Below are 21,812 nucleotides of genomic sequence, written 5' to 3' on the forward strand. Positions count from 1 at the left end.
ATGGTGTATATTTGCCCTGGCAGAAAAACTTGGGTTTGACTTTTGTTCAGAGTGACGCTGCTCCGCGTATTTACTCCTACAAACCTAATTGTCCCAGTTCACTGATTAACTATATATCATGGGTCTGAGTAATAAAAAAAATGGTCGGTGATCAAATCCATGCTCTCTTTTCCTTACCCTTCTATATCTGCTCCATTAGGAGAACTTCCCGGCCCTCCAGGCTCTATCCCCATGGTCCCGGGTAAGCGATTGAGGTCTTACTAGTATTTGCAAATGGTCCATTAATGGTCTGGCTCGAAGTTATTCTGGTCAAAGAATTCGAATGATTCGTTTATGCGCCATTAAATGTCCACGTGATACAACGTGAACACCAGTCATAAAAGAGTAAACGCAATAAAGCTGACAAAACTTCCAGTGCCAATGGTGTGTAATGTTTCATTTCTAAGCAATTGGAGGTTCTAAGGTTGACGTTGTAGAAAACGAGAACCCTACAACACCATGGTTTTGATGTTCAAAAAAATTCGCTTGCCTCCAAGCTTAGAGGTTGGTTGTTTTAAAATCCCGTCCCAAGGATGTGAAGAATAAGGTGTTTGAAGATAAGGTGCCAGATAAAAATAAAATAAAATTGGAGGACACTGGGATGTAGGGCCCTTCCTAAAACTCCCCATTCACCAGTTTAGAAATTCAGAATTCGTATTTGCGTATGAATGTGTAAGCACTCTTTACAACCGTGGCGAGCAGAAAAGCATCTGAAAGAAATGAGAAATGATAGCAAGTAGAACCTGATGGGTTTTGCTGAAAGTTCTTTAAGTTCTAACCGTTCAAAATATTTTACCATAGCTTACAACACCGATCCATGCGGCAACGCTTTCGCAAACGGAAACATTCCTCTGCCACCAGGTGCATTCCCATTACAATTATTTGCATACATGGTTTCCTGCAACATCATGTTAATAGGCCAGAATTATTTCCTTGCAGGTTTTGTGCTCCCACAGGTACCTCAGATGATGGCAGGTATATATATGTGTAATATAGTATATAAATAAATAATTGCTAACTTGTCAAATCAGAGATTATACGCCGTGTTTGCGTATTTGCCGCAGGGTATGTGCCACCTCAGATACCCACCATAATGCCTGCCCCTCAGAGACCGCCAGGATGCCCACCTGGACTGGAGTACTTGACCCAGGTGAAGTCTCAGTGCTCAAACAATGCACAGCGCTAAAATCTACAATAAGCATAAATGGAAAAAAACTGTTATTGAATCACACGTAACTTTCAACAGGTTGACCAGCTCCTTGTCCACCAGAAGGTGGAACTAATCGAAGGTGAAAATGAAATCCGTAACTCGCTTAACCCATGCACACAATACGCGAACGTGAGAACTTCATGATTTCTGTGTCTTTTATCTTTTTTTTTAAGCTTTTTTGGGTTGGGAGACCAACAACCAGTATGTCGTGAAAAACAGCCTGGGACAGCAGGTGTGGCTCGCCGCAGAAGAAAGCGACTTTTGCACCAGGATGGTCTGCGGTTCTGTACGCTCGTTTGTCATGCGCCTCCGGGACAACGTGGGGCGGGAAACGATCACGATTGCACGGCCTTTAAATTGCAGCAGCTGCTGTTTTCCCTGCTGCCTACAGGAGGTACGTGGGGAAGAGGGAGGACTATAAATAAACATGCAAAACCTTGTTATAGTTCAACTACTGGATCTTTTTCAGGTGGGTAAGAGAGGGTTTTTCCCCATGTTCAACTTCTCTCCATGATAAAATGGCCTCTGTGAGCCAGCTGGTCAGATTCACCAGGTGGGAGGGGCGATAGCGGTGTTCAACACTGTGGACATGTTTCATGTATATTGTGGATCTTATTGTGAGGCGATAGAGACGGCGAAAGTCGGACTTTGAGGTTTAGCCGATTCCAAGTGCGTCCCGGTTGTGTTTAAGAGTGACGCAGTTTCCGACTCCTACATGACCTTTAATATGAGAATGTTTAGGTTTTCTTTTGGCGTTTGGGGTTTTTATATATTTTATATTAACAATCTGAAATTTTTTTTTGTTGAATTTTTTTACATTTTGGGATTTCTTTTTTTTTCTTTCTTTTTGGAATTGGAATTCTCTAAATTTATTATTTATTACTTTTTTTTGCTTTTTTTGTTGATGACATTTTGTTTAAAATCTTTCTATGTAACAAAGAGAACAAGAACAAACAAAAAAAAGAAAAATCATAATTTTTGTCTCCTATCAACAGCTTTACTATTTCTTTCAGCCAACATCCTATATTTCTACATACAAATAAATTTTATACATATATACTGTATATATTACATTAAAAAATATATACAGTGAGGAAAATAAGTATTTGAACACCCTGACATTTTGCAAGTTCTCCCACTTAGAAATCATGGAGGGGTCTGAAATTGTCATCGTAGGTGCATGTCCACTGTGAGAGACATAATCTAAAAAAAAAAATCCAGAAATCACAATATATGATTTTTAAACTATTTATTTGTATGATACAGCTGCAAATAAGTATTTGAACACCTGTCTATCAGCTAGAATTCTGACCCTCAAAGACCTGTTAGTCTGCCTTTAAAATGTCCACCTTCACTACATTTATTATCCTAAATTAGATGCACCTGTTTGAGGTCGTTAGCTGCATAAAGACACCTGTCCACCCCATACAATCAGTTAGAATCCAACTACTAACATGGCCAAGACCAAAGAGCTGCCCAAAGACACTAGAGACAAAATTGTACACCTCCACAAGGCTGGAAAGGGCTACGGGGAAATTGCCAAGCACCTTGGTGAAAAAAGGTCCACTGTTGGAGCAATCATTAGAAAATGGAAGAAGCTAAACGTGACTGTCAATCTCCCTCGGACCGGGGCTCCATGCAAGATCTCACCTCGTGCGGTCTCAATGATCCTAAGGAAGGTGAGAAATCAGCCCAGAACTACACTGGAGGAGTTGGTCAATGACCTGAAAAGAGCTGGGACCACCGTTTCCAAGGTTACTGTTGGTAATACACTAAGACGTCATGGTTTGAAATCATGCATGGCACGGAAGGTTCCCCTGCTTAAACCAGCACATGTCCAGGCACGTCTTAAGTTTGCCAATGACTATTTGGAAGATCCAGAGGAGTCATGGGAGAAAGTCATGTGGTCAGATGAGACCAAAATAGAACTTTTGGGTCATAATTCCACTAAACGTGTTTGAAGGAAGAACAATAATGAGTACCATCCCAAGAACACCATCCCTACTGTGAAGCATGGGGGTGGTAGCATCATGCTTTAGGGGTGTTTTTCTGCACATGGGACAGGGCGACTGCACTGTATTAAGGAGAGGATGACCGGGGCCATGTATTGCGAGATTTTGGGGAACAACCTCCTTCCCTCAGTTAGAGCATTAAAGATGGGTCGAGGCTGGGTCTTCCAACATGACAATGACCCGAAGCACACAGCCAGGATAACCAAGGAGTGGCTCTGTAAGAAGCATATCAAGGTTCTGGCGTGGCCTAGCCAGTCTCCAGACCTAAACCCAATAGAGAATCTTTGGAGGGAGCTCAAACTCCGTTTTTCTCAGTGACAGGCCAGAAACCTGACTGATCTAGAGAAGATCTGTGTGGAGGAGTGGGCCAAAATCCCCCCTGCATTTTTTGCAAACCTGGTGAAAAACTACAGGAAACGTTTGACCTCTGTAATTGCAAACAAAGGCTCCTGTACCAAATATTAATATTGACGTTCTCAGGTGTTCAAATACTTATTTGCAGCTGTATCATACAAATAAATAGTAAAAAAAAAAAGCATATATTGTGATTTCTGGATTTTTTTTTTAGATTATGTCTCTCACAGTGGACATGCACCTACGATGACAATTTCAGACCCCTCCATGATTTCTAAGTGGGAGAACTTGCAAAATAGCAGGGTGTTCAAATACTTATTTTCCTCACTTTATATTTTTACATGCTTTTTTTTTTTGCACATTTCAGATTCTTAAAGACCCCTTCTAGTCTTGATCCTCTCTTGTACAGGTGTTTTTCACTTCCAGGTCCACAACCTACACAACAGTGATGCAGAATGTTCAGGTGGAGGATTTCGTGAGGTTTCCTGTTTACTGTAGTTACCGCTGTGGTTAAAGCCTCATCCTTTCCATTGCATTTCTCGCCCTTGTTTCTTTCATCTCTGCTCCTGCTCACGATTACACAGCAGCACTGCACTGTGCACACAGACCTTCATGTATGTAGAAGTGATTCTGAAATGTGTTTGTGTTTCAGCTGGAGGTTCAGGCTCCTCCCGGCACTGCGATTGGATACGTGACGCAGGACTGGCACCCGTATCTCCCCAAGTTCACCATCAGGGACGTGACGAGGAGAGCGATGCTGAGGATCGTCGGGCCTTTCTGCCATTGGAACTGCTGCTCCGATGTCATTTTTAAGGTTTCGTGTGCAGAATGTCAACCACCAGAGTTTCTCACACCAGGGGGCATTCAGGCGGAAGTGTGTACAGCACTGAGCCACTTTTACACCGTGGCTCTGCCAACTTTATTGTAGTGTCTAATAAGAATTCTTTTAACGGTTTAGTTTTTCCACATTTTGAAATTTTATTTTTGACATTTTGGAATTTGTACAATAGTTTTTAGGCATTTGAGATCATGCATGAGATCATTTTTTGCATTTTAATATTTAATATTTTTTGCCTTTAGTATATTTTTTATATATACAGTGGGTACGGAAAGTATTCAGACCCCCTTAAATTTTTCACTCTTTTTTATTTTGCAGCCATTTGCTAAAATCATTTAAGTTCATTTCTTTTCCTCATTAATGTACACATAGCACCCTATATTGACAGAAAAACACAGAATTGTTGACACTGTTGCAGATTTATTAAAAAAGAAAAACTAAAATATCACATGGTCCTAAGTATTCAGACCCTTTGCTCAGTATTTAGTAAAAGCCCCCTTTTGATCTAATACAGCCATGAGTCTTTTTGGGAAAGATGCAACAAGTCTTTCACACCTGGATTCAGGGATCCTCTGCCATTCCTCCTTGCAGGTCCTCTCCAGTTCTGTCAGGTTGGACGGTAAACGTTGGTGGACAGCTATTTTTAGGTCTCTCCAGAGATGCTCAATTGGGTTTAAGTCATTGCTCTGGCTGGGCCATTCAAGAACAGTCACAGAGTTGTTGTGAAGCCACTCCATCGTTATTTTAGCTGTGTGCTTGGGGTCATTGTCTTGTTGGAAGGTAAACCTTCAGCCCAGTCTGAGGTCCAAAGCACTCTGGAGAAGGTTTTCGTCCAGGATATCCCTGTGCTTGGCCGCATTCATCTTTCCCTTCATTGCAACCAGTCGTCCTGTCCCTGCAGCTGAAAAACACCCCCACAGCATGATGCTGCCACCACCATGCTTCATTTTTGAGACTGTACTGGACAGGTGATGAGCAGTGCCTGGTTTTCTCCACACATACCGCTTAGAATTAAGGCCAAAAAGTTCTATCTTGGTCTCATCAGACCAGAGAATCTTATTTCTCACCATCTTGGAGAACTCCATGCGGGTTTTCATGTGTCCTGCACTGAGGAGAGGCTTCCGTCGGGCCACTCTGCTATAAAGCCCCACTAGTGAAGGGCTGCAGTGATGGTTGACTTTCTACAACTTTCTTCCATCTCCCGACTGCATCTCTGGAGCTCAGCCACAGTGATCTTTGGGTTCTTCTTTACCTCTCTCACCAAGGCTCTTCTCCCCCGATAGCTCAGTTTGGCCGGTCGGCCAGCTCTAGGAATGGTTCTGGTCATCCCAAACGTCTTCCATTTGAGGATTATGGAGGCCACTGTGCTCTTAGGAACCTTAAGTGCAGCAAAAAATTTTTTGGAACCTTGGACAGATCTGTGCCTTGCCACAATTCTGTCTCTGAGCTCTTCAGGCAGTTCCTTTTACCTTAATGATTCTCATTTGCTCTGACATGCATTGTGATTTTTAAGGTCTTATATAAACAGGTGTGTGGCTTTCCTAATCAAGTCCAATCAGTATAATCAAAAATTTCTGGACTCAAATGAAGATGTAGAACCATTTTAAGGATGATCAGAAGAAATGGAGAGCACCTGAGTTAAATATATGAGTGTCACAGCAAAGGGTCTGAATACTTAGGACCATGTGATATTTCAGTTTTTCTTTTTTAATAAATCTGCAAAAAGGTCAACAATTCTGTGTTTTTCTGTCAGTATGGGGTGCTATGTGTACATTCATGAGGAAAAGAAATGAACTTAAATAATTTTAGCAAATGGCTGCAATATAACAAAAAGTGAAAAATTTAAGGGGGTCTGAATACTTTCCGTACCCACTGTATATATATATATATATATATATATATATATATATATATATATATATATATATATATATATATATAATATGCCTTTAGAAGAATCCAGAATCCAAATCAGAATACTTTATTGATCCCTTGGGTGAATTGTTTGTTTCTATGTTTACAAATTGTTTATAATTATTTAAATGACACAATGACAATAACCTGCTTCTTTTCTTTACCCCTGAAAGATCACGTCCCTGGACGAGGCTTCAGTTATCGGTACGATAAGCAAGCAGTGGGCAGGATTGGACATGGAAATGTTTACGGACGCAGATCATTTCGGAGTGCGGTTTCCCATGGACCTGGACGTTAAAATCAAAGCTGTGGTGTTGGCTGCTTGTTTCCTCATTGTGAGTGCAATTTCTTACCATGGAAATTAATGGTGAAGGTCTAAGAAAAAAAAAAAAACGTTGATTTTTATTAGTTTTTTTTTAACAGGATTTCATGTTTTTTGAGCATTCGCCCAAACAACACTGACATCGTTCATCTTAACAAGAAGAAAAGTCTCAGAGCTCCTGGATATGTCAGTGAAGCAAACTCCAAAACACGGGCGTTTAAACATTAAGGAACATGAAGAGGAACCTGAAACTCATTTTTCATTGGTGTGTGTGGTGTTGCCTTCTTGTACACTTTTGCACCGAATCCATCTATTAAACACCACTGAGCAGATATTTCACTCCCTGTCATTGTGTGTGTTTCGTCTGGTATTGTTCTCCGAATGTCCTTTTGGTTCAACGGACGTCCATGACTTCATAGCCACTGATTGCATTACGAGTCCATTTGGCCTTGATTGAATTTGAACGTTATCATGTTCCTGCTCGTCTAGCCATGTGCTCATCCCTGAACCTCCACATACCACATGCCAAATGTGTTTCCTGGAACATTAGGGCACCATTTATGACACGGTTTTATGTATTTCACCCGGCCTTGTATTCATGTAACTTATCTTTGTTTGTTGTTTAGGATAATAAATGATGGATTTATAATTTGGACCGTTTAGTTTTTTTATTCTATCTGAAAAACGAGGATCGTGACCTGCTCGAGTTGTTCAGACATTCTATCAGAAGGTTTAAAGTCCTGGAGTGCGCTCACTTTTAGATCTACACTTTTATTGTAGTTAATGTTTAATGTATAGTAAACACACACACACACACACACACTTCTCCAAGGTGTACATCTCCCAGGGTTCCTTCACCGTTCCCTGAGCTACCTCTTAAGTCAGGAGTGATATGAAAAACACACACCCTTTTTTTTTTTTTTTTTTATGTCAGCCTGTGTAAAGTGTACTGTTATCATCTCCGCCTCTTCCTTGTGGGAGTCGCCCCTCTAGCGTCTGCTTTAAAGCGAGCGTCTGGATAATACCTCTCCTTTCGCAGCTATTCAGCTCTCTCTGAGAGCATAAGTGAGGGAGAGAGAGGCAACGCCATGAACGTATGGTGGAGATGTTCCTCATCCTCATTCTGGTTTCCTTTCTAAATCTACCGCTAGTAAAAGGTGAGTTCAAGATGTGTGACTTTTCCTTTTTCATTTCTTCAGCATAATCTGTCTTTTAGAATGATTGAACTATGGGATCTTATTGGATTTGCATGTGTTTCGAAGTCCATTTGCAAAGATCGAGGGTCATTTGGTGCTTCGGAAGACGTTCTTTCTATAGGAAGGGCTTGTACAATAGAATTTCCCATAATTTAACCCAGTAATATGTCACGTCCAGGTTCACTTGACATGATTGGTAATTGGGGGTTAAGGGGGAGGGGTTTTATATAACGATTGGATTTGAACTTCATTGTTAGACGGTTGAGAATTTCCAGAGGAAATGTAATAAAAAGATCATAATAGACAATACTGATCTGAAGTGACCTTGTCCAGAGGAAAGGAAAAAAACACAGACACACACACACACACACACACACACACACACACACACACACACAGCATGCAAATTCCAAAACATTCCAACCAACCATCTTAGGAGTTAGGTTACATCAGGGCTAATTTTGGTTCCCAGCCTTATCTTTTATTATCGCTAAGCATTTTTTTTTTTATTCATTAATGAAAATCAAACGTTCGCTGTTAATTCAAATCGACCATAAATTGGTCATTCGTGATCTGATTCAATCCGCTGATCAGCTCATAAATCCCCGATCGAATTATTGGACAAAAAAAAAAAAAAAAAAACCCCTCCCGGAGGTTTTTCAAGAACAGACCTGTTTTCCAAGATGGCAGACATCGACCGAGTTCCAAATTCTAAGCTGGAGGACGTGAATGAACGTATGCTTTACGTGAGTTGGAGTAGAAGATCTTGAGTGGCCTGCTATGGAGCTCTGACCATAAGGCCTCCTCACCTCACCTACATCAGTCCCTGACTTGACGAACACCCTTGTGGCTAAATGAAATCTCATGAATCATCCAAAATCCAGTAGAACATCTTCCCAGTATAGTGGAGGTTATTATAAAAGCAAATACATTTCGAATGGAATGTTCAACAAAGGTCAGTGTGTCTATGGGTCCATGGAACCCCAGATGTTTGGACTTCACTTAGATCTAGGGAGCAATGTATCTAGCAGTGAATTTTTGGGCTTTGGGAAGAAACCCAGAGTCGAACCACTGGAGTTAAGGGGTACATTTTACGCCCGGAGCAGGTAAAGGTTAAATGTTTTTTTCCTGAAGGCCCAGCAAGTGGCACATTGTTGATGCTGGGATTTGAACTCATGACCTTCTGATCAGATGTCCAGCCTCTAAACTCATAATTGCACCATGACGATAATGTTCCTTCTGTGTCTCCACAGAAAATGACAGATTTACGTAAAAAAAAAAGAAATTGAATTAAAATTGGATCAGGTCCTGCTTCCAATCGGGATCCGCTCAGGTCCTAGTGCCTGTCCACTCTGGACTTTGGATCGTGTAATCAACACATCAGTGCTACACTTCTTTTTGCACTCCACACACAGCCATTTATTTTCCATGTCATGTTTCCTATCTAGCACTGTTAGACCTCCCTTTTAAAACCTTCCCTCTCCCCCCCTCCCCATCACTTCTCTTTATCATGAAAACATCTGGTTTCTGTTCTGGAAACAGTCTCTTACCAGCCTTGTTGCTGCTGCTGTTGTTGTTGTTGTTCTTAATCAGGGTATGCAATTTTTATTCTTTTTATAATTTCTTTAAAGCTGTGACTAGAAAGTCTTTACATTACATAAATCATTTATTAGACTTTTTTTTCTTTTCTTTTTTTTTTTTTACTAACTTTCCATTCAGAACCCAGTAAACAGGAAATGGTGGAGTAACTTGTATTTTATGGATTTGTTTTCCCCGCAGAGAGAAAACATCCACTGGAGGTCATGGATCCAGCGGGTAAGTGCGATTAACAGCTCAGTCTAATAAGAATTATGTATAGTTTTAGATATTTTATGCATAACAATCCCCTCTGCATGCCCCCCTTTTATTTGAAAAACCCAAATAAAATTTCCAGATGTTGGAATTTTTTTTGGGAAAACGTCTCTTCTAGGTGGAGTCTTTAGGATGTATATACTGTATATATTTTCCCCTGATTTCTAATTGTCTCAGGACTTCATCGATTTGTATTATGGTACTGTTTCTTCATGTTTCATCATGCAGGTCATTTTACAGCCAACTGCATTGATCTACAGCCAGGAAAAAACTTCTCCAATCCCAGTTATGGACACGTTCCTGTACCACCAGGTATGAACCAAGAGTCCACCCTCAAGAACCGTTCGATATTGGGTTCTGGTACCATTAGTTATCTGAGGTAAATCATAGACCTGTGCAGTTATTGGGAAATAAATGCAAAATTTTATTGTCATCTCACGACGTCCTGTACAATTGTGTGCCTCCAGCTTTGTGGTAACAATTTGGAAAATAATCACAAATAGCAGGAAAGGTCATGTGACCCAATACTTTTGCAATATAGTGTGTATTTATTTATTTATTTATATAAATATAAAAAATGCACCCTATTTGCAGGGTATGTGCCTCCTCAGGTTCCGGCGATGATGCCGGCTCCGCAGAGACCGGCTGGGTGTCCACCAGGGCTGGAGTACTTAACGCAGGTGAGGTTGTTAACTTTAAAATAAAAAATAAAAGCCATGATGGAAAACCGAGTACCGATTGTATCAGTGATGACTAATCAGATTATCAGTCCTAGAGCTCACCCAAAACTCTTAATGTGTTCAAAACGTGTGAGCTCCTGATGTACTTCCAATGTGAATTCTGTGTCACCTGAAGCTTTTACGTGTGTGTGTGTGTGTGTGTGTGTGTGTGTGTGTGTTCTTTTATTTGGGGATCAGATCGACCAGCTTCTCATTCACCAGAAAGTGGAGCTTGCTGAAGGTAAATGACTTTGTCTCTGAAAGTTTACTGTACTGGTAAGAAAAAAAGGAAAGAAAATGTTTTCCACCAAACCCAAAACATATCCAGACTTGATTTCCTAAACAAATTTAGCTTATGTGTTGCTCTGCGATGCAGTCTTCTTAGGATGGGAGACCAACAACAAGTATCTGGTGAAGAACACGGTCGGCCAACAGGTCTTCTACGTAGCCGAGGAGAACGACTGCTGTAACCGGAACTGCTGCGGACCACTCCGTTCTTTCGTCCTCCACATCCAGGACAACATGGGCCAGGAGGTGATCACGCTAACACGACCGCTACGCTGCGGGAGCTGCTGTTTCCCCTGCTGTCTGCAAGAGGTACTGCACGTACACCATCATCGTTTTTAGGAAGCAACTTGGCATTAGAGCTTTAGAAACAGATTCAGGCCCAGAAGGCAACAGAATGGGATCCAGTATAGAGTGTTAAAGAGGATTTTTTAACCAGTTTCAGTGACTGAAATTATTTGGTCCTTGCTTTGCTTTCAGCTCGAGGTGCAGTCTCCACCGGGCACTCCAATCGGCTATGTGGTTCAATCATGGCACCCTTTCTTGCCCAAGTTCACCATTCAAAATGAGAGGAAGCAGGACGTTTTTACGATTGTTGGACCTTTTTGCACCTTTAAATGTTGTTCAGATGTGCATTTCGAGGTATTGTTTGAACCTTTTTGCACATAATAACGGTGCAAGCAATTTTCGTGGGGCCAAGCACCTGAACTCAATGGGACCTTTAACTTTGGGCAAAGGGGTCAAGAGCGATTTGTAACTTCACTACCATGGAAAGGTCTAGAAAGAAAATGGGTGACAATGTGATTATATGATGTGAGGCAAATCTGGTGACGTCGTTGACAAAATTCAAAATGCTAGAACCTTTCGTTAAGTAGAAATCGACAATATATTGTAAAATGTAACTGTCTTGACCCAGGGAACTTTGGACATGTAGTTGAAAATGTATGGCTGTAGACATACTCTAAATTTTATTAAATTAATAGCACTGGGCCCAAATGTGGCAAAACGTTCCTTAGACCATCAGTCAATCAGTGTGCCAAACTTCGCAACTTTCTGAGAAATGGTTCTGGGCTGCCACTGGTTCCTATCAAGAACCAATGCTTCTTGCTTGGCCCCCTAATTATCATAATAAAATAAGTTAATCCTATTAATATTTGCACCCCATTAATAAATCCTATTAATTAATTTGCACCCCAAAAGACATTATGACATGAAGCATCATTTCAGGATGGCGTTAGTCCACCAATTTTAAATAAAAATTTTGTTTCTTCACTCAGGTTCTGTCGACGGATGAAACGTCGTCGGTGGGCCGCATCAGTAAACAGTGGTCTGGCTACGTACAAGAAGCTTTTACGGACGCCGACAATTTCGGGATCAAGTTCCCTCTGGACCTGGATGTGAAGATCAAGGCTGTGCTTCTCGGCGCCTGCTTTCTGATCGTGAGCCTTTATTTCTCTTGATTTGTGTGTGTTGGATTATAAAAACATATGAAGTGAACTAAACGCTACCTCATGTTTTTTTTTCCCTTTTGTCTGACTCTCTGTAGGATTTTATGTTCTATGAGAATAAACATAGGAGGCACTGAGCTGTGTAAGTATCAATGCTTATTTTATTTTTTTAAAGTTTTTTCGAAGTCGTCCTCAAGCAAGGTTCGTTCACACTCTCTTTGCTTTTGTTTTCTATTTCAGTTTCGTTGCTGCAAAGCTTCCGAGCTTCACACATTTTGTATTTTTTGCTATATACAGTATATACATAACCGTAGACCATACAGTTCTACACCTCTTCTTATTCTTACTTAAGTGTATCTTCAATGTACAGTATGTTGTCATTTTTTAAGTTGGAATGTAGATGAAAGTTTTCAGCTGTCGTTCTCATGACGTGCCGTCGTGTCATTGTGTATTCGCTGTAAAAGTCGTTTAAAACTAAAACAAAGTTTGGAACACTTTGGAAGATGTAACCTGTACCCCATTAACCCCTACAGTGAACTGAACCAGAAAAGAACCCCAGTTTTTGTGTTGAAACCTTGCACCCACTTCTTGTCCTACTCTAGGCTCAATAGAACCAAGCACTTTTTTTTTTCTTTCTGTTTTTCTTTTCCCGACGCCTGCACCCCGGCCTCGTTTCTGATTGGGGGACCACCGGTTGTGGCAGGTTTAATCAATAATGAAGGATTTGTCTGTAACTGAGGTAAGAAAAGAAAAATAGGTCTGATCGTCGATGCGTCTCAACCTGATCCCCCTGATCCTACACTGCTCACCCCCCACTTTGTTGAGGAAAGACATTTTTGTACCAGAACTCATTAGGATCTCTGATCAGGACGTCAATTTGAACGGAGGCGTGAGTGTCGGCATCGTGCCGTCCTGGAGGTGCTTAAAGATCAATGGAGAAAATGAATCAAAGATGAACACTGATAGGTTAATAAATAAAAACGGACTTCATACATATATATATATATATACACACACAGATTTATGTAAACAATTATATATATATATATGTTATGTTATATGTTATATATATATATATATATATATATATATATATATATATATATATATATATATATATATATATATATATATATATATATAAGTCATGTTTGTCATTTTAGTTACGTTTATTGCATGTAACAAAATAAAAAATAAATCAATAAATGGGCACATTTAAAAATAAAATCAAGAACAGGCTTCATTGTCTTCTTCTATCGTGTCGTGTAGACAATCCTTCATCACCGCACTCCTTAATTCCGGCTACTGGTCTTAAAGTTGAGGTGTTGGATGCAGGAAAAATGGGCAATTGTTCTTGTCCACGTTTCTCAGCAATATAGTTCTAATACTGGTTTCTGAGGACCTTTGAATTGAGTGTGTGTGTGTGTGTCTGTGTGAGTGTGTAGCTATTGGTTAGATATGGGACCCATTGTCATTACGTGCAACACCACACATTTTAATCCAGTCTCTACTCTCTCTCCCTCTCGCTCTCTCCCTCTCGCTCTCTCTCTCACCCACACACACACAGTGTTTCTTTTTCTCTTGAACTACTCGGTTTTGGTTTCTGTTTCTCCTATAGGCACTTTTAGCTCGTACACAGCTCCATCTGGTTTTTCTGCTCAGATATCTAATTTCTTTCGGCTTCAACACGTGATTTTTTTTTTGTGTGTGTTTGTTTCCTTGGTTATGTGCGTTTGAATCGCTTTGTGTTTTGTTAGTGTAGCTTTTACTAGGCAGGTTTACAAGCAGTTAATTTTCCCCCTTGGGACTTCAAGATGGGAGAAACATCAATCACTGATCCAGCCACTGGTAAGCACGTTTAAAAATTCGGGTGATTTTATATATATAGTTATTTATTTCAGTAATTCAACTCAAATTGTGAAACTTGTGTATATAAATTGAATGCACACAGACTGAAGTAGTTTAAGTCTTTGGTTGTTATAATTGTCATGATTTTGGCTCAAATTGAACAAAAACTCAACAATTCACTATCTCAAAAAATTAGCTGATTGGCAAGTCACCATATTCTAATCAACTCAAAACAACTGCAAAGGTTTCCTAAGCCTTCAAAATGGTCTCTCAGTTTGGTTTACTAGGCTACACAATCATAGGGAAGACTTCTGATCTGACAGTTGTCCAGAAGACAATCATTGAAACCCTTCACACGGAGGGGAAGCCACAAAAATGTCCAAACAAGCTGCTGTTAACAGAGTGATGTATCCAAGCATGTGAACAAAAAGTTGAGTGGAAGGAAAGAGTGTGGAAGAAAAAGATACATAATCTACCGAGAGAACCGCAGCCTTGAGAAGCTAATTAATTGAGATGCGCATATATATACAGTGAGGAAAATAAGTATTTGAACACCCTGCTATTTCGCAAGTTCTCCCACTTAGAAATCATGGAGGGGTCTGAAATTGTCATCGTAGGTGCATGTCCACTGTGAGAGACATAATCCAAAAAAAAAATCCAGTAATCACAATATATGATTTTTAAACTATTTATTTGTATGATACAGCTGCAAATAAGTATTTGAACACCTGTCTATCTGCTAGAATTCTGACCCTCAAAGACCTGTTAGTCTGCCTTTAAAATGTCCACCTCCACTACATTTATTATCCTAAATTAGATGCACCTGTTTGAGGTCGTTAGCTGCATAAAGACACCTGTCCACCCCATACAATCAGTAAGAATCCAACTACTAACATGGCCAAGACAAAAGAGCTGTCCAAAGACACTAGAGACAAAATTGTACACCGCCACAAGGCTGGAAAGGGCTACGGGGAAATTGCCAAGCAGCTTGGTGAAAAAAGGGTCCACTGTTGGAGCAATCATTAGAAAATGGAAGAAGCTAAACATGACTGTCAATCTCCCTCGGACTGGGACTCCATGCAAGATCTCACCTCGTGGGGTCTCAATGATCCTAAGGAAGGTGAGAAATCAGCCCAGAACTACACGGGAGGAGCTGGTCAATGACCTGAAAAGACCTGGGACCACCGTTTCCAAGGTTACTGTTGGTAATACACTAAGACTTCATGGTTTGAAATCATGCATGGCACGGAAGGTTACCCTGCTTAAACCAGCACATGTCCAGGCACGTCTTAAGTTTGCCAATGACCATTTGGATGATCCAGAGGAGTCATGGGAGAAAGTCATGTGGTCAGATGAGACCAAAATAGAACTTTTGGGTCATAATTCCACTAAACGTGTTTGGAAGAAGAAGAATGATGAGTACCATCCCAAGAACACCATCCCTACTGTGAAGCATGGGGGTGGTAGCATCATGCTTTGGGGGTGTTTTTCTGAACATGGGACAGGGTGACTGCACTGTATTAAGGAGAGGATGACTGGGGCCATGTATTGCGAGATTTTGGGGAACAACCTCCTTCCCTCAGTTAAAGCATTGAAGATGGGTCGAGGCTGGGTCTTCCAACATGACAAGGATAACCAGGATAACAGCCAGGATAACCAAGGAGTGGCTCTGTAAGAAGCATATCAAGGTTCTGGCGTGGCCTAGCCAGTCTCCAGACCTAAACCCAATAGAGAATCTTTGGAGGGAGCTCAAACTCCTTGTTTCTCAGGGACAGGCCAGAAACCTGACTGATCTAGAGAAGATCTGTGTGGAGGAGTGGGCCAAAATCCCTTCTGCAGTGTGTGCAAACCTGGTGAAAAACTACAGGAAACATTTGACCTCTGTAATTGCAAACAAAGGCTACTGTACCAAATATTAACATTAACTTTCTCAGGTGTTCAAATACTTATTTGCAGCTGTATCATACAAATAAATAGTTGAAAAATCATACATTGTGATTTTTAAATTTTTTTTTAGATTATGTCTCTCACAGTGCACATGCACCTACGATGACAATTTCAGATCCGTTCATGATTTCTAAGTGGGAGAACTTGCAAAATAGCAGGGTGTTCAAATACTTATTTTCCTCACTGTATATATATATATATATATATATATATATATATATATATATATATAATATATTATATATATATAATATATTATATATATATAATATATTATATATATATATATATATATATATATATATAAATATATATATATATATATATATATATATATATATATATATATATATATATATAAAGTGTGTGTGTGCTACCAATTATTTTGAAGCTCTGAACAATATTTTCAGACTCTGTGGCTCCTCAGGGTCTTCCCATGAGACCAGTTGGATGTCCCCCTGGCCTGGAGTATTTGACACAGGTGAGAAATCACACAGTGTACATTTGAGGTAAACAGATATCAGATGGTGTGAAACCTGGGTGTGTAAATTATGTGTGTTTGGTTGTGTGTGTTTATGATTGTTCTTTTAATGGGGATCAGATCAACCAGCTTCTGATTCACCAGAAGGTTGAGATGGCTGAAGGTAAGCGATTTTTACTTTCAAGTAGTAAGCGTAAAAAAAAAAAAGAACAAATCATCAAACCTGGCATATAAGCTGTTGTGACTTGGTTAATAAGAGATCGTGATCCACTAACAACTATCTTGTATTGACATCCTGACACACGGAGGTGGACTTAAATTCGAATTTTGTTAATTAAATGTTTGATTGATATACAGAACGCTGATTGTATTTTTAACTTGCACTAATTGAATAGCGATCCATTGGGGCAGGAATAACATTGCCCCATTAAACATTAAGGTACCAGTGGGAAATGGACAGCCCTTTAATTTTACTTTAAAATACGCAAGAAGAAAACCCTAAATTTGCAAAATAGTAGTGTTAAAGTTCGGTGTCATGGTATTTAAACTATTATTTGATGAAAACACAACGTGGCCCTGCGATTCAGTGTTTTTTGGATGTGAGACCAACAACAAGTACGTGGTGAAGAACACCCTCGGCCAGCAGATCTTTTACGTAGCCGAGGAGAACGACTGTTGTAACCGGAACTGTTGCGGACCAATTCGTTCCTTCGTCATTCACGTTCAGGACAACCTGGGCTACGAGGTGATGAGGCTGACGCGACCGTTACGCTGTGGCAGCTGCTGTTTCCCCTGCTGTCTGCAAGAGGTACTACTCCACTGTATCTATTTAACATCCTGTTAGGGGGGAAATTTCAGCGACTTAAACCTTTTATCATTTTTTTGCTTTCAGCTCGAGGTGCAGTCTCCACCGGGCTTTCCTATTGGCTACATAGTTCAGACATGGCACCCTTGCTTACCCAAGTACACCATTCAGAATGAGAAGAAACAGGACATTCTGAAGATTGTGGGACCCTGCTGCCCCTGGAAATGTTGTTCTGATGTGAATTTTGAGGTAATTTCTTTTCTTTTAAACATTTTGAGAACCATTCTGGGTTTCTACCATAGGGGGCGAAAATGTTTGGAATTCAGGTGTATCACCTTTCTAGGAAATTCGCATTGTGTTTCCTTAAAATACCAAAGCGTGTGATCCGACTTTTCTTCACGTCCCCACTCTCGACTTTGATTCCTACCTGAGTTACTTCCTGATTAAAAATGTTTCTCTATAACTATACTTTTCAAATAAACTTCAGAAGAAAGGGCAAATCTAAGTAGCTGGAATCATTAGCAAGTGATTTTATCCCCTTTATTTTTTTTTAACCTCAGGTTTTGTCATTGGACGAAACGGCCTCCGTGGGTCGGATCAGTAAGCAGTGGGCGGGCCTCCTGCAAGAGGCTTTCAGCGACGCTGAAAATTTCGGCATCGAGTTTCCAATGGACCTGGATGTCACGATGAAGGCGGTGCTTCTTGGAGCCTGTTTTCTAATCGTAAGCATTTATTTCTATTTACATTGAGACAAAAAAATTGCCAGGCCATTTTTTCCCCTCCATCTGACTATCGGCACTGGTTTGTTCCTTTTATTAGGATTTCATGTTCTACGAGGATCCTAAATAAAAATCTGACCTCGACCTCCTTCTTTGTAAGTTTTTCACAATTTTTTGAAATATATTCTCTTATTTTGATAGCTTGTTCATATTTTTTTGTTCAATCTGCTTGTACTTTTTTTCCAGTTCTGTCACCATGAGACGTCCGTCCTTTGGCTCTTTAGAAAACATAATATGATGGATATGTAGTACATCTTTCTTTATTTTTTTTATTTATTTTTATCTACAAATATTTTGAATGTATCTTGTATAGACATGTACAATGTAGTACCCTTTTTTGTGTTTATCTGTTTCATGTGTATTATAAATATAACCTCTAGATGGCAGCGCAGCGCTTCAGGGTAACAGTCACTGAGCCATTGTTTTTACGCTCTGTTCATTATAATGATGTGCCAGTTTATAGATTACAGACTTTTACTTTTAAAAGCAACTGAATATCAGGCCACTTTGGCAAATACTACAACTTAATTGGTCCCTGGCAACCAGAACAGTCTGACTACTACATCTACATGAAAAGTACAGAGCTCAGTTTGATCAATAATAGAAGATTTGTATACAGCAACTGAGGTCCCAGTGGAGGAAGTCGTTCCTCCGAATGAAAGTCCTCATTGATGCCCATCACAGGTGACCCAGATCAGTCCATCTGTGCACTCAAATCCTCTGACCAATGAATGACCCCTCAAAAAAACAACCCCAATTACCCTATACTATGTTAGCTCTCTCGCTAGTCTGGATTCAACAAAGCAAAAGCCAGGAAGCCATGAGTGGCTCTTCCCTGGCCTTGATGGTTGAAACAGTCTTGCTGCAGCAGGATAACAAAGGCCATACCTTCCCACGTGTAGTGATCCTTCTGTCGAGTCTTTGCTCAATAATTAATCGAGAACGCACATCAATTTTTGATCCCGTTTACGGCTGCGCGTGAGCATCGCCAGCGGTGCTTAAAGATACACGATACAAAACCTAAACCAGATGCCAGATTGCAATAAGCGATCATGGCGCTTGACTGTGTTACAAGGGCAGAACTGTTTTTATTTAGAGACGCTCTGTGAAATCATAATAAATGCAAGTGTCGGGAGATGATGGCACCCACACACTCGATTAGATCCTGAGACACAAGTGACATGAAACTGAATAGACAAGCGTCCCGAATGTCAGAATGTCAAGCAGGTATGAAATTGAAAATTGAAATACTGGAATACATACTCATCAGAGGTTGCTGACACAAGGTTGGTTAGGGTCCATAGATCTGTTCTGTTTGACCCAAAAGGCATCATGATTCATCAGATTAAACAATGTTTTTTCAAGTATCCAGGTTTAGGGACTAACATGCCATCAGATTTCGTGCTCATGGCTGACAGGAGAGGGTTGTAGCAAATCCTCTGTGAACATAGCAAATTAGCCTCAATTAGCCTTCCAGTCAGGTCAAACCGTCTAGCTTAAGTTTTGAAACAGGTCTAGATATGGAGCTGCTGTGTGACACGGATGAGATTTCGCCATTTGATGAGGTACAAATGTGAAGAACGAGCAGCTTGTTTCGAGGTCCCTAGTGCTACTTTGGCACACTGCTGGAAAGAAAAATCTGATCACCACTCTAGAATCTCACAATGCATACCATGGCCTCATTTGTTCGATCTTCAGCTCTGTTTCTCTCCCAGGCTGTCTGGCTCGAGCTCTGCAGTGGAAAGAAAGATGCCTGCCCTTTTATTTATTAATCGCATTCTGCTAATTCAGAGTTGCCTGGCCCTGTTGTAGTTGAGCCTAGAGCATGGATCCGAGCCTTATCAAATATGCAGCAACTTTCAAAGCCAGACCTGGTCTGCCAAAACCCCCTCTGACAGACTCCAGGCCCTCAATTCACCCCCATGCGCTGCTGTCAGTCAAATCAGCCCGGCTCATCAGAGGCGTCAAAATCGATATCTGGTGTAAGACGAGACTAACAAGGTGCAGGTGCAGATTCTTTCTACTCCTCAGCACTGTCGATAATACATAAAATATGACTATACAATATCATGATGCACAACACTACAGCAGTTCGGGTTATTTCTTCCATGGCGCTGTTCTCTATTCTGATTGTCCAGAATTTTTTGATGTTTTCTCCCCCTCCATTAAACATATTCAGATTTTATTTATTTTTTGCCTGATCCATTTGCAGTTATTAGAGTTAATTTGAACCATCGAGTTGACAAGTTGGACGCGAAGAGAATTCAAGCGAATTCTTCAGGGACTCCACTGAAGACCACTTTTCGCTTCTTGTCAACATTTCCTTCCTCCCGCTTGGCTGACGGCACAGAAACGAACATATCGGCGTGTCTGTAACTGACGAGCGTGTACACGAGCAACCATCTGGGTTTTTTAAGAGTGCATCTTTAAGCTTTCAATCACTTTAAAATACCTGTGTGGTGCCTCAGTTAGCAGTAAGAGCTTCAACGTGCCATGCCAGCTAATTCTTCAAATTGAATGCTGAACAGCTGAATTCTAGTTTGGGACACATGCTAGTCATAAAAAAGTGAGTACGTAAATAAATAAATGAACAAACCAACTTCTTTGGAAGACTCTTCCAGTCGGCTTTAACGATGCCCCTGATACATCGTTTGCTTTTTTTTTTTCTTTTTGTAGAGTCAGCCAACAAGGTAATTAGCGAAGTCTCTTTACAGGCATCAGAAACAGAATATTCTGGCACAGGGGGAGGACGGAGTCCGTCGTAGAGGGATCTTCCTCGGCCTCTCGAGTAACCAGATGCCCGACTTTCTTGTCAACGGAGCGTTTTTGATCCCCAGCTGGAGCTGACGTCGGATGAAAAAGGCATCAGAGGCAGCATTGGTGTTTGAACTCACTAATTACACCCTGCATTAAATCTAGATAAAAAGATGTGTGTACATCCTCGACTCAAGAAAAAAAAAAAAAAAAAAACGAGTTCGTACAATCTGCTGCCTCTGCACATGTTCCACCATCTTGAACGTAGTTTTTCTATGTGGCCTGCTCCTTCATTTTGAATCAGTTTGATACATTTTTTCATTCAAAAAGCTAGTTTTTAATGAATTCTCTTAAAATATTTGCATTTGTTTAAAAGAAAGTACTTTTTGTATATACGTTTACACACTATCGCCTTCAAAATAACCGCTTTGGACAGCAATATTGCACTCCCTGTGACTGTGCTCTGTTCAGAATTTAACAATGTTCCACAATGGTAAAATGGACCTTTCACGCTTTGGCCAATGTCAGCCACACAGCAGTGTAAGTAGCTCAGTGGTTAAGACTTGGGTTACCAATCTGAAGGTCAGGGGTTCAAGCCCCGGTATCACTAAGCTGCCACTCTTGGAGCCCTTGAACAAGACCCTTAACCCTCTGTGATCCAGGGGTGCTGTGACCCCCAGCTTCCTAGCATAACTGGGATTTGTGAAAGTAAGAATTTCACTGTGCTGTAAAATACTTGACAAACACCTTTGCTTATGTTCAACGAGATTTTTAGCCATGTTTTAGTCGAGCTTTTTAACCGTGACAAACATCAGTCGTTCATTGGGCCAATGTCAGCCATTACATAGTGCCTAATGCCAGATGAAACCTTTGGGTCAATATTTGACCACTAAAGTCAAGCAGATTTCAGAGACCTTTAAATCCACCTTGTCATGACTAGACCGACATTAGCCTAGCAAACATCAGTCATTCTACTGAGTCTTAAGCAAGACATTCTATTGGGTCAACAA

The 21,812-nt window shown here is 40.5% G+C and overlaps 2 protein-coding genes across 3 annotated transcripts; both read left to right on the forward strand.

Annotated features, from left to right (window-relative positions):
* The first annotated feature begins 171 nt into the window (after nt 1–171).
* Nucleotides 172–12,565, forward strand: LOC310726629 (uncharacterized protein). Its single transcript, XM_083542375.1, has 19 exons — nt 172–241; nt 841–900; nt 979–1,014; nt 1,104–1,189; nt 1,286–1,328; nt 1,423–1,643; nt 4,268–4,429; nt 6,541–6,702; nt 6,791–6,824; nt 7,760–7,846; nt 9,665–9,700; nt 9,965–10,048; nt 10,331–10,416; nt 10,654–10,696; nt 10,832–11,052; nt 11,221–11,382; nt 12,018–12,179; nt 12,287–12,330; nt 12,429–12,565. The coding sequence occupies exons 1-18, from the start codon at nt 232–234 to the stop codon at nt 12,323–12,325; spliced, it is 1,734 nt and encodes a 577-aa protein (XP_083398501.1). The 5' UTR covers nt 172–231; the 3' UTR covers nt 12,326–12,330; nt 12,429–12,565.
* Nucleotides 12,566–13,738: 1,173 nt separating this feature from the next.
* Nucleotides 13,739–20,976, forward strand: LOC310725812 (phospholipid scramblase 1-like). 2 transcript variants are annotated; one of them, XR_014533512.1, is made up of 9 exons: nt 13,739–14,036; nt 16,394–16,464; nt 16,585–16,627; nt 17,052–17,272; nt 17,357–17,518; nt 17,830–17,991; nt 18,089–18,143; nt 20,261–20,614; nt 20,725–20,976. XR_014533512.1 is itself a non-coding variant. In XM_083540871.1 (8 exons), the coding sequence occupies exons 1-7, from the start codon at nt 14,003–14,005 to the stop codon at nt 18,116–18,118; spliced, it is 723 nt and encodes a 240-aa protein (XP_083396997.1). In that variant the 5' UTR covers nt 13,739–14,002; the 3' UTR covers nt 18,119–18,143; nt 18,235–20,232. The 2 variants fall into 2 exon arrangements, 1 of the variants encoding a protein (XP_083396997.1); XM_083540871.1 differs by lacking the exons at nt 20,261–20,614; nt 20,725–20,976 and adding an exon at nt 18,235–20,232.
* The last annotated feature ends 836 nt before the right edge of the window (nt 20,977–21,812 follow it).

Source organism: Silurus aristotelis (genome assembly GCF_946808225.1).
Source record: "Silurus aristotelis genome assembly, chromosome: 5".
NCBI classification, from domain to species: domain Eukaryota; kingdom Metazoa; phylum Chordata; class Actinopteri; order Siluriformes; family Siluridae; genus Silurus; species Silurus aristotelis.

What these genes read in the sequence shown, in the direction of transcription:
- LOC310726629 (XM_083542375.1), top strand. An exon ending in AAATCTACCGCTAGTAAAAG is followed by an intron (nt 7,847 to 9,664) that starts GTGAGTTCAAGA and finishes TTTTCCCCGCAG; the next exon opens with AGAGAAAACATCCACTGGAG. An exon ending in GTTCAGATGTGCATTTCGAG is followed by an intron (nt 11,383 to 12,017) that starts GTATTGTTTGAA and finishes TTCTTCACTCAG; the next exon opens with GTTCTGTCGACGGATGAAAC.
- LOC310725812 (XM_083540871.1), top strand. Translation starts at nt 14,003, where the DNA reads ATGGGAGAAACATCAATCACTGATCCAGCCACTG. An exon ending in AATCACTGATCCAGCCACTG is followed by an intron (nt 14,037 to 16,393) that starts GTAAGCACGTTT and finishes CAATATTTTCAG; the next exon opens with ACTCTGTGGCTCCTCAGGGT. An exon ending in GCCTGGAGTATTTGACACAG is followed by an intron (nt 16,465 to 16,584) that starts GTGAGAAATCAC and finishes AATGGGGATCAG; the next exon opens with ATCAACCAGCTTCTGATTCA.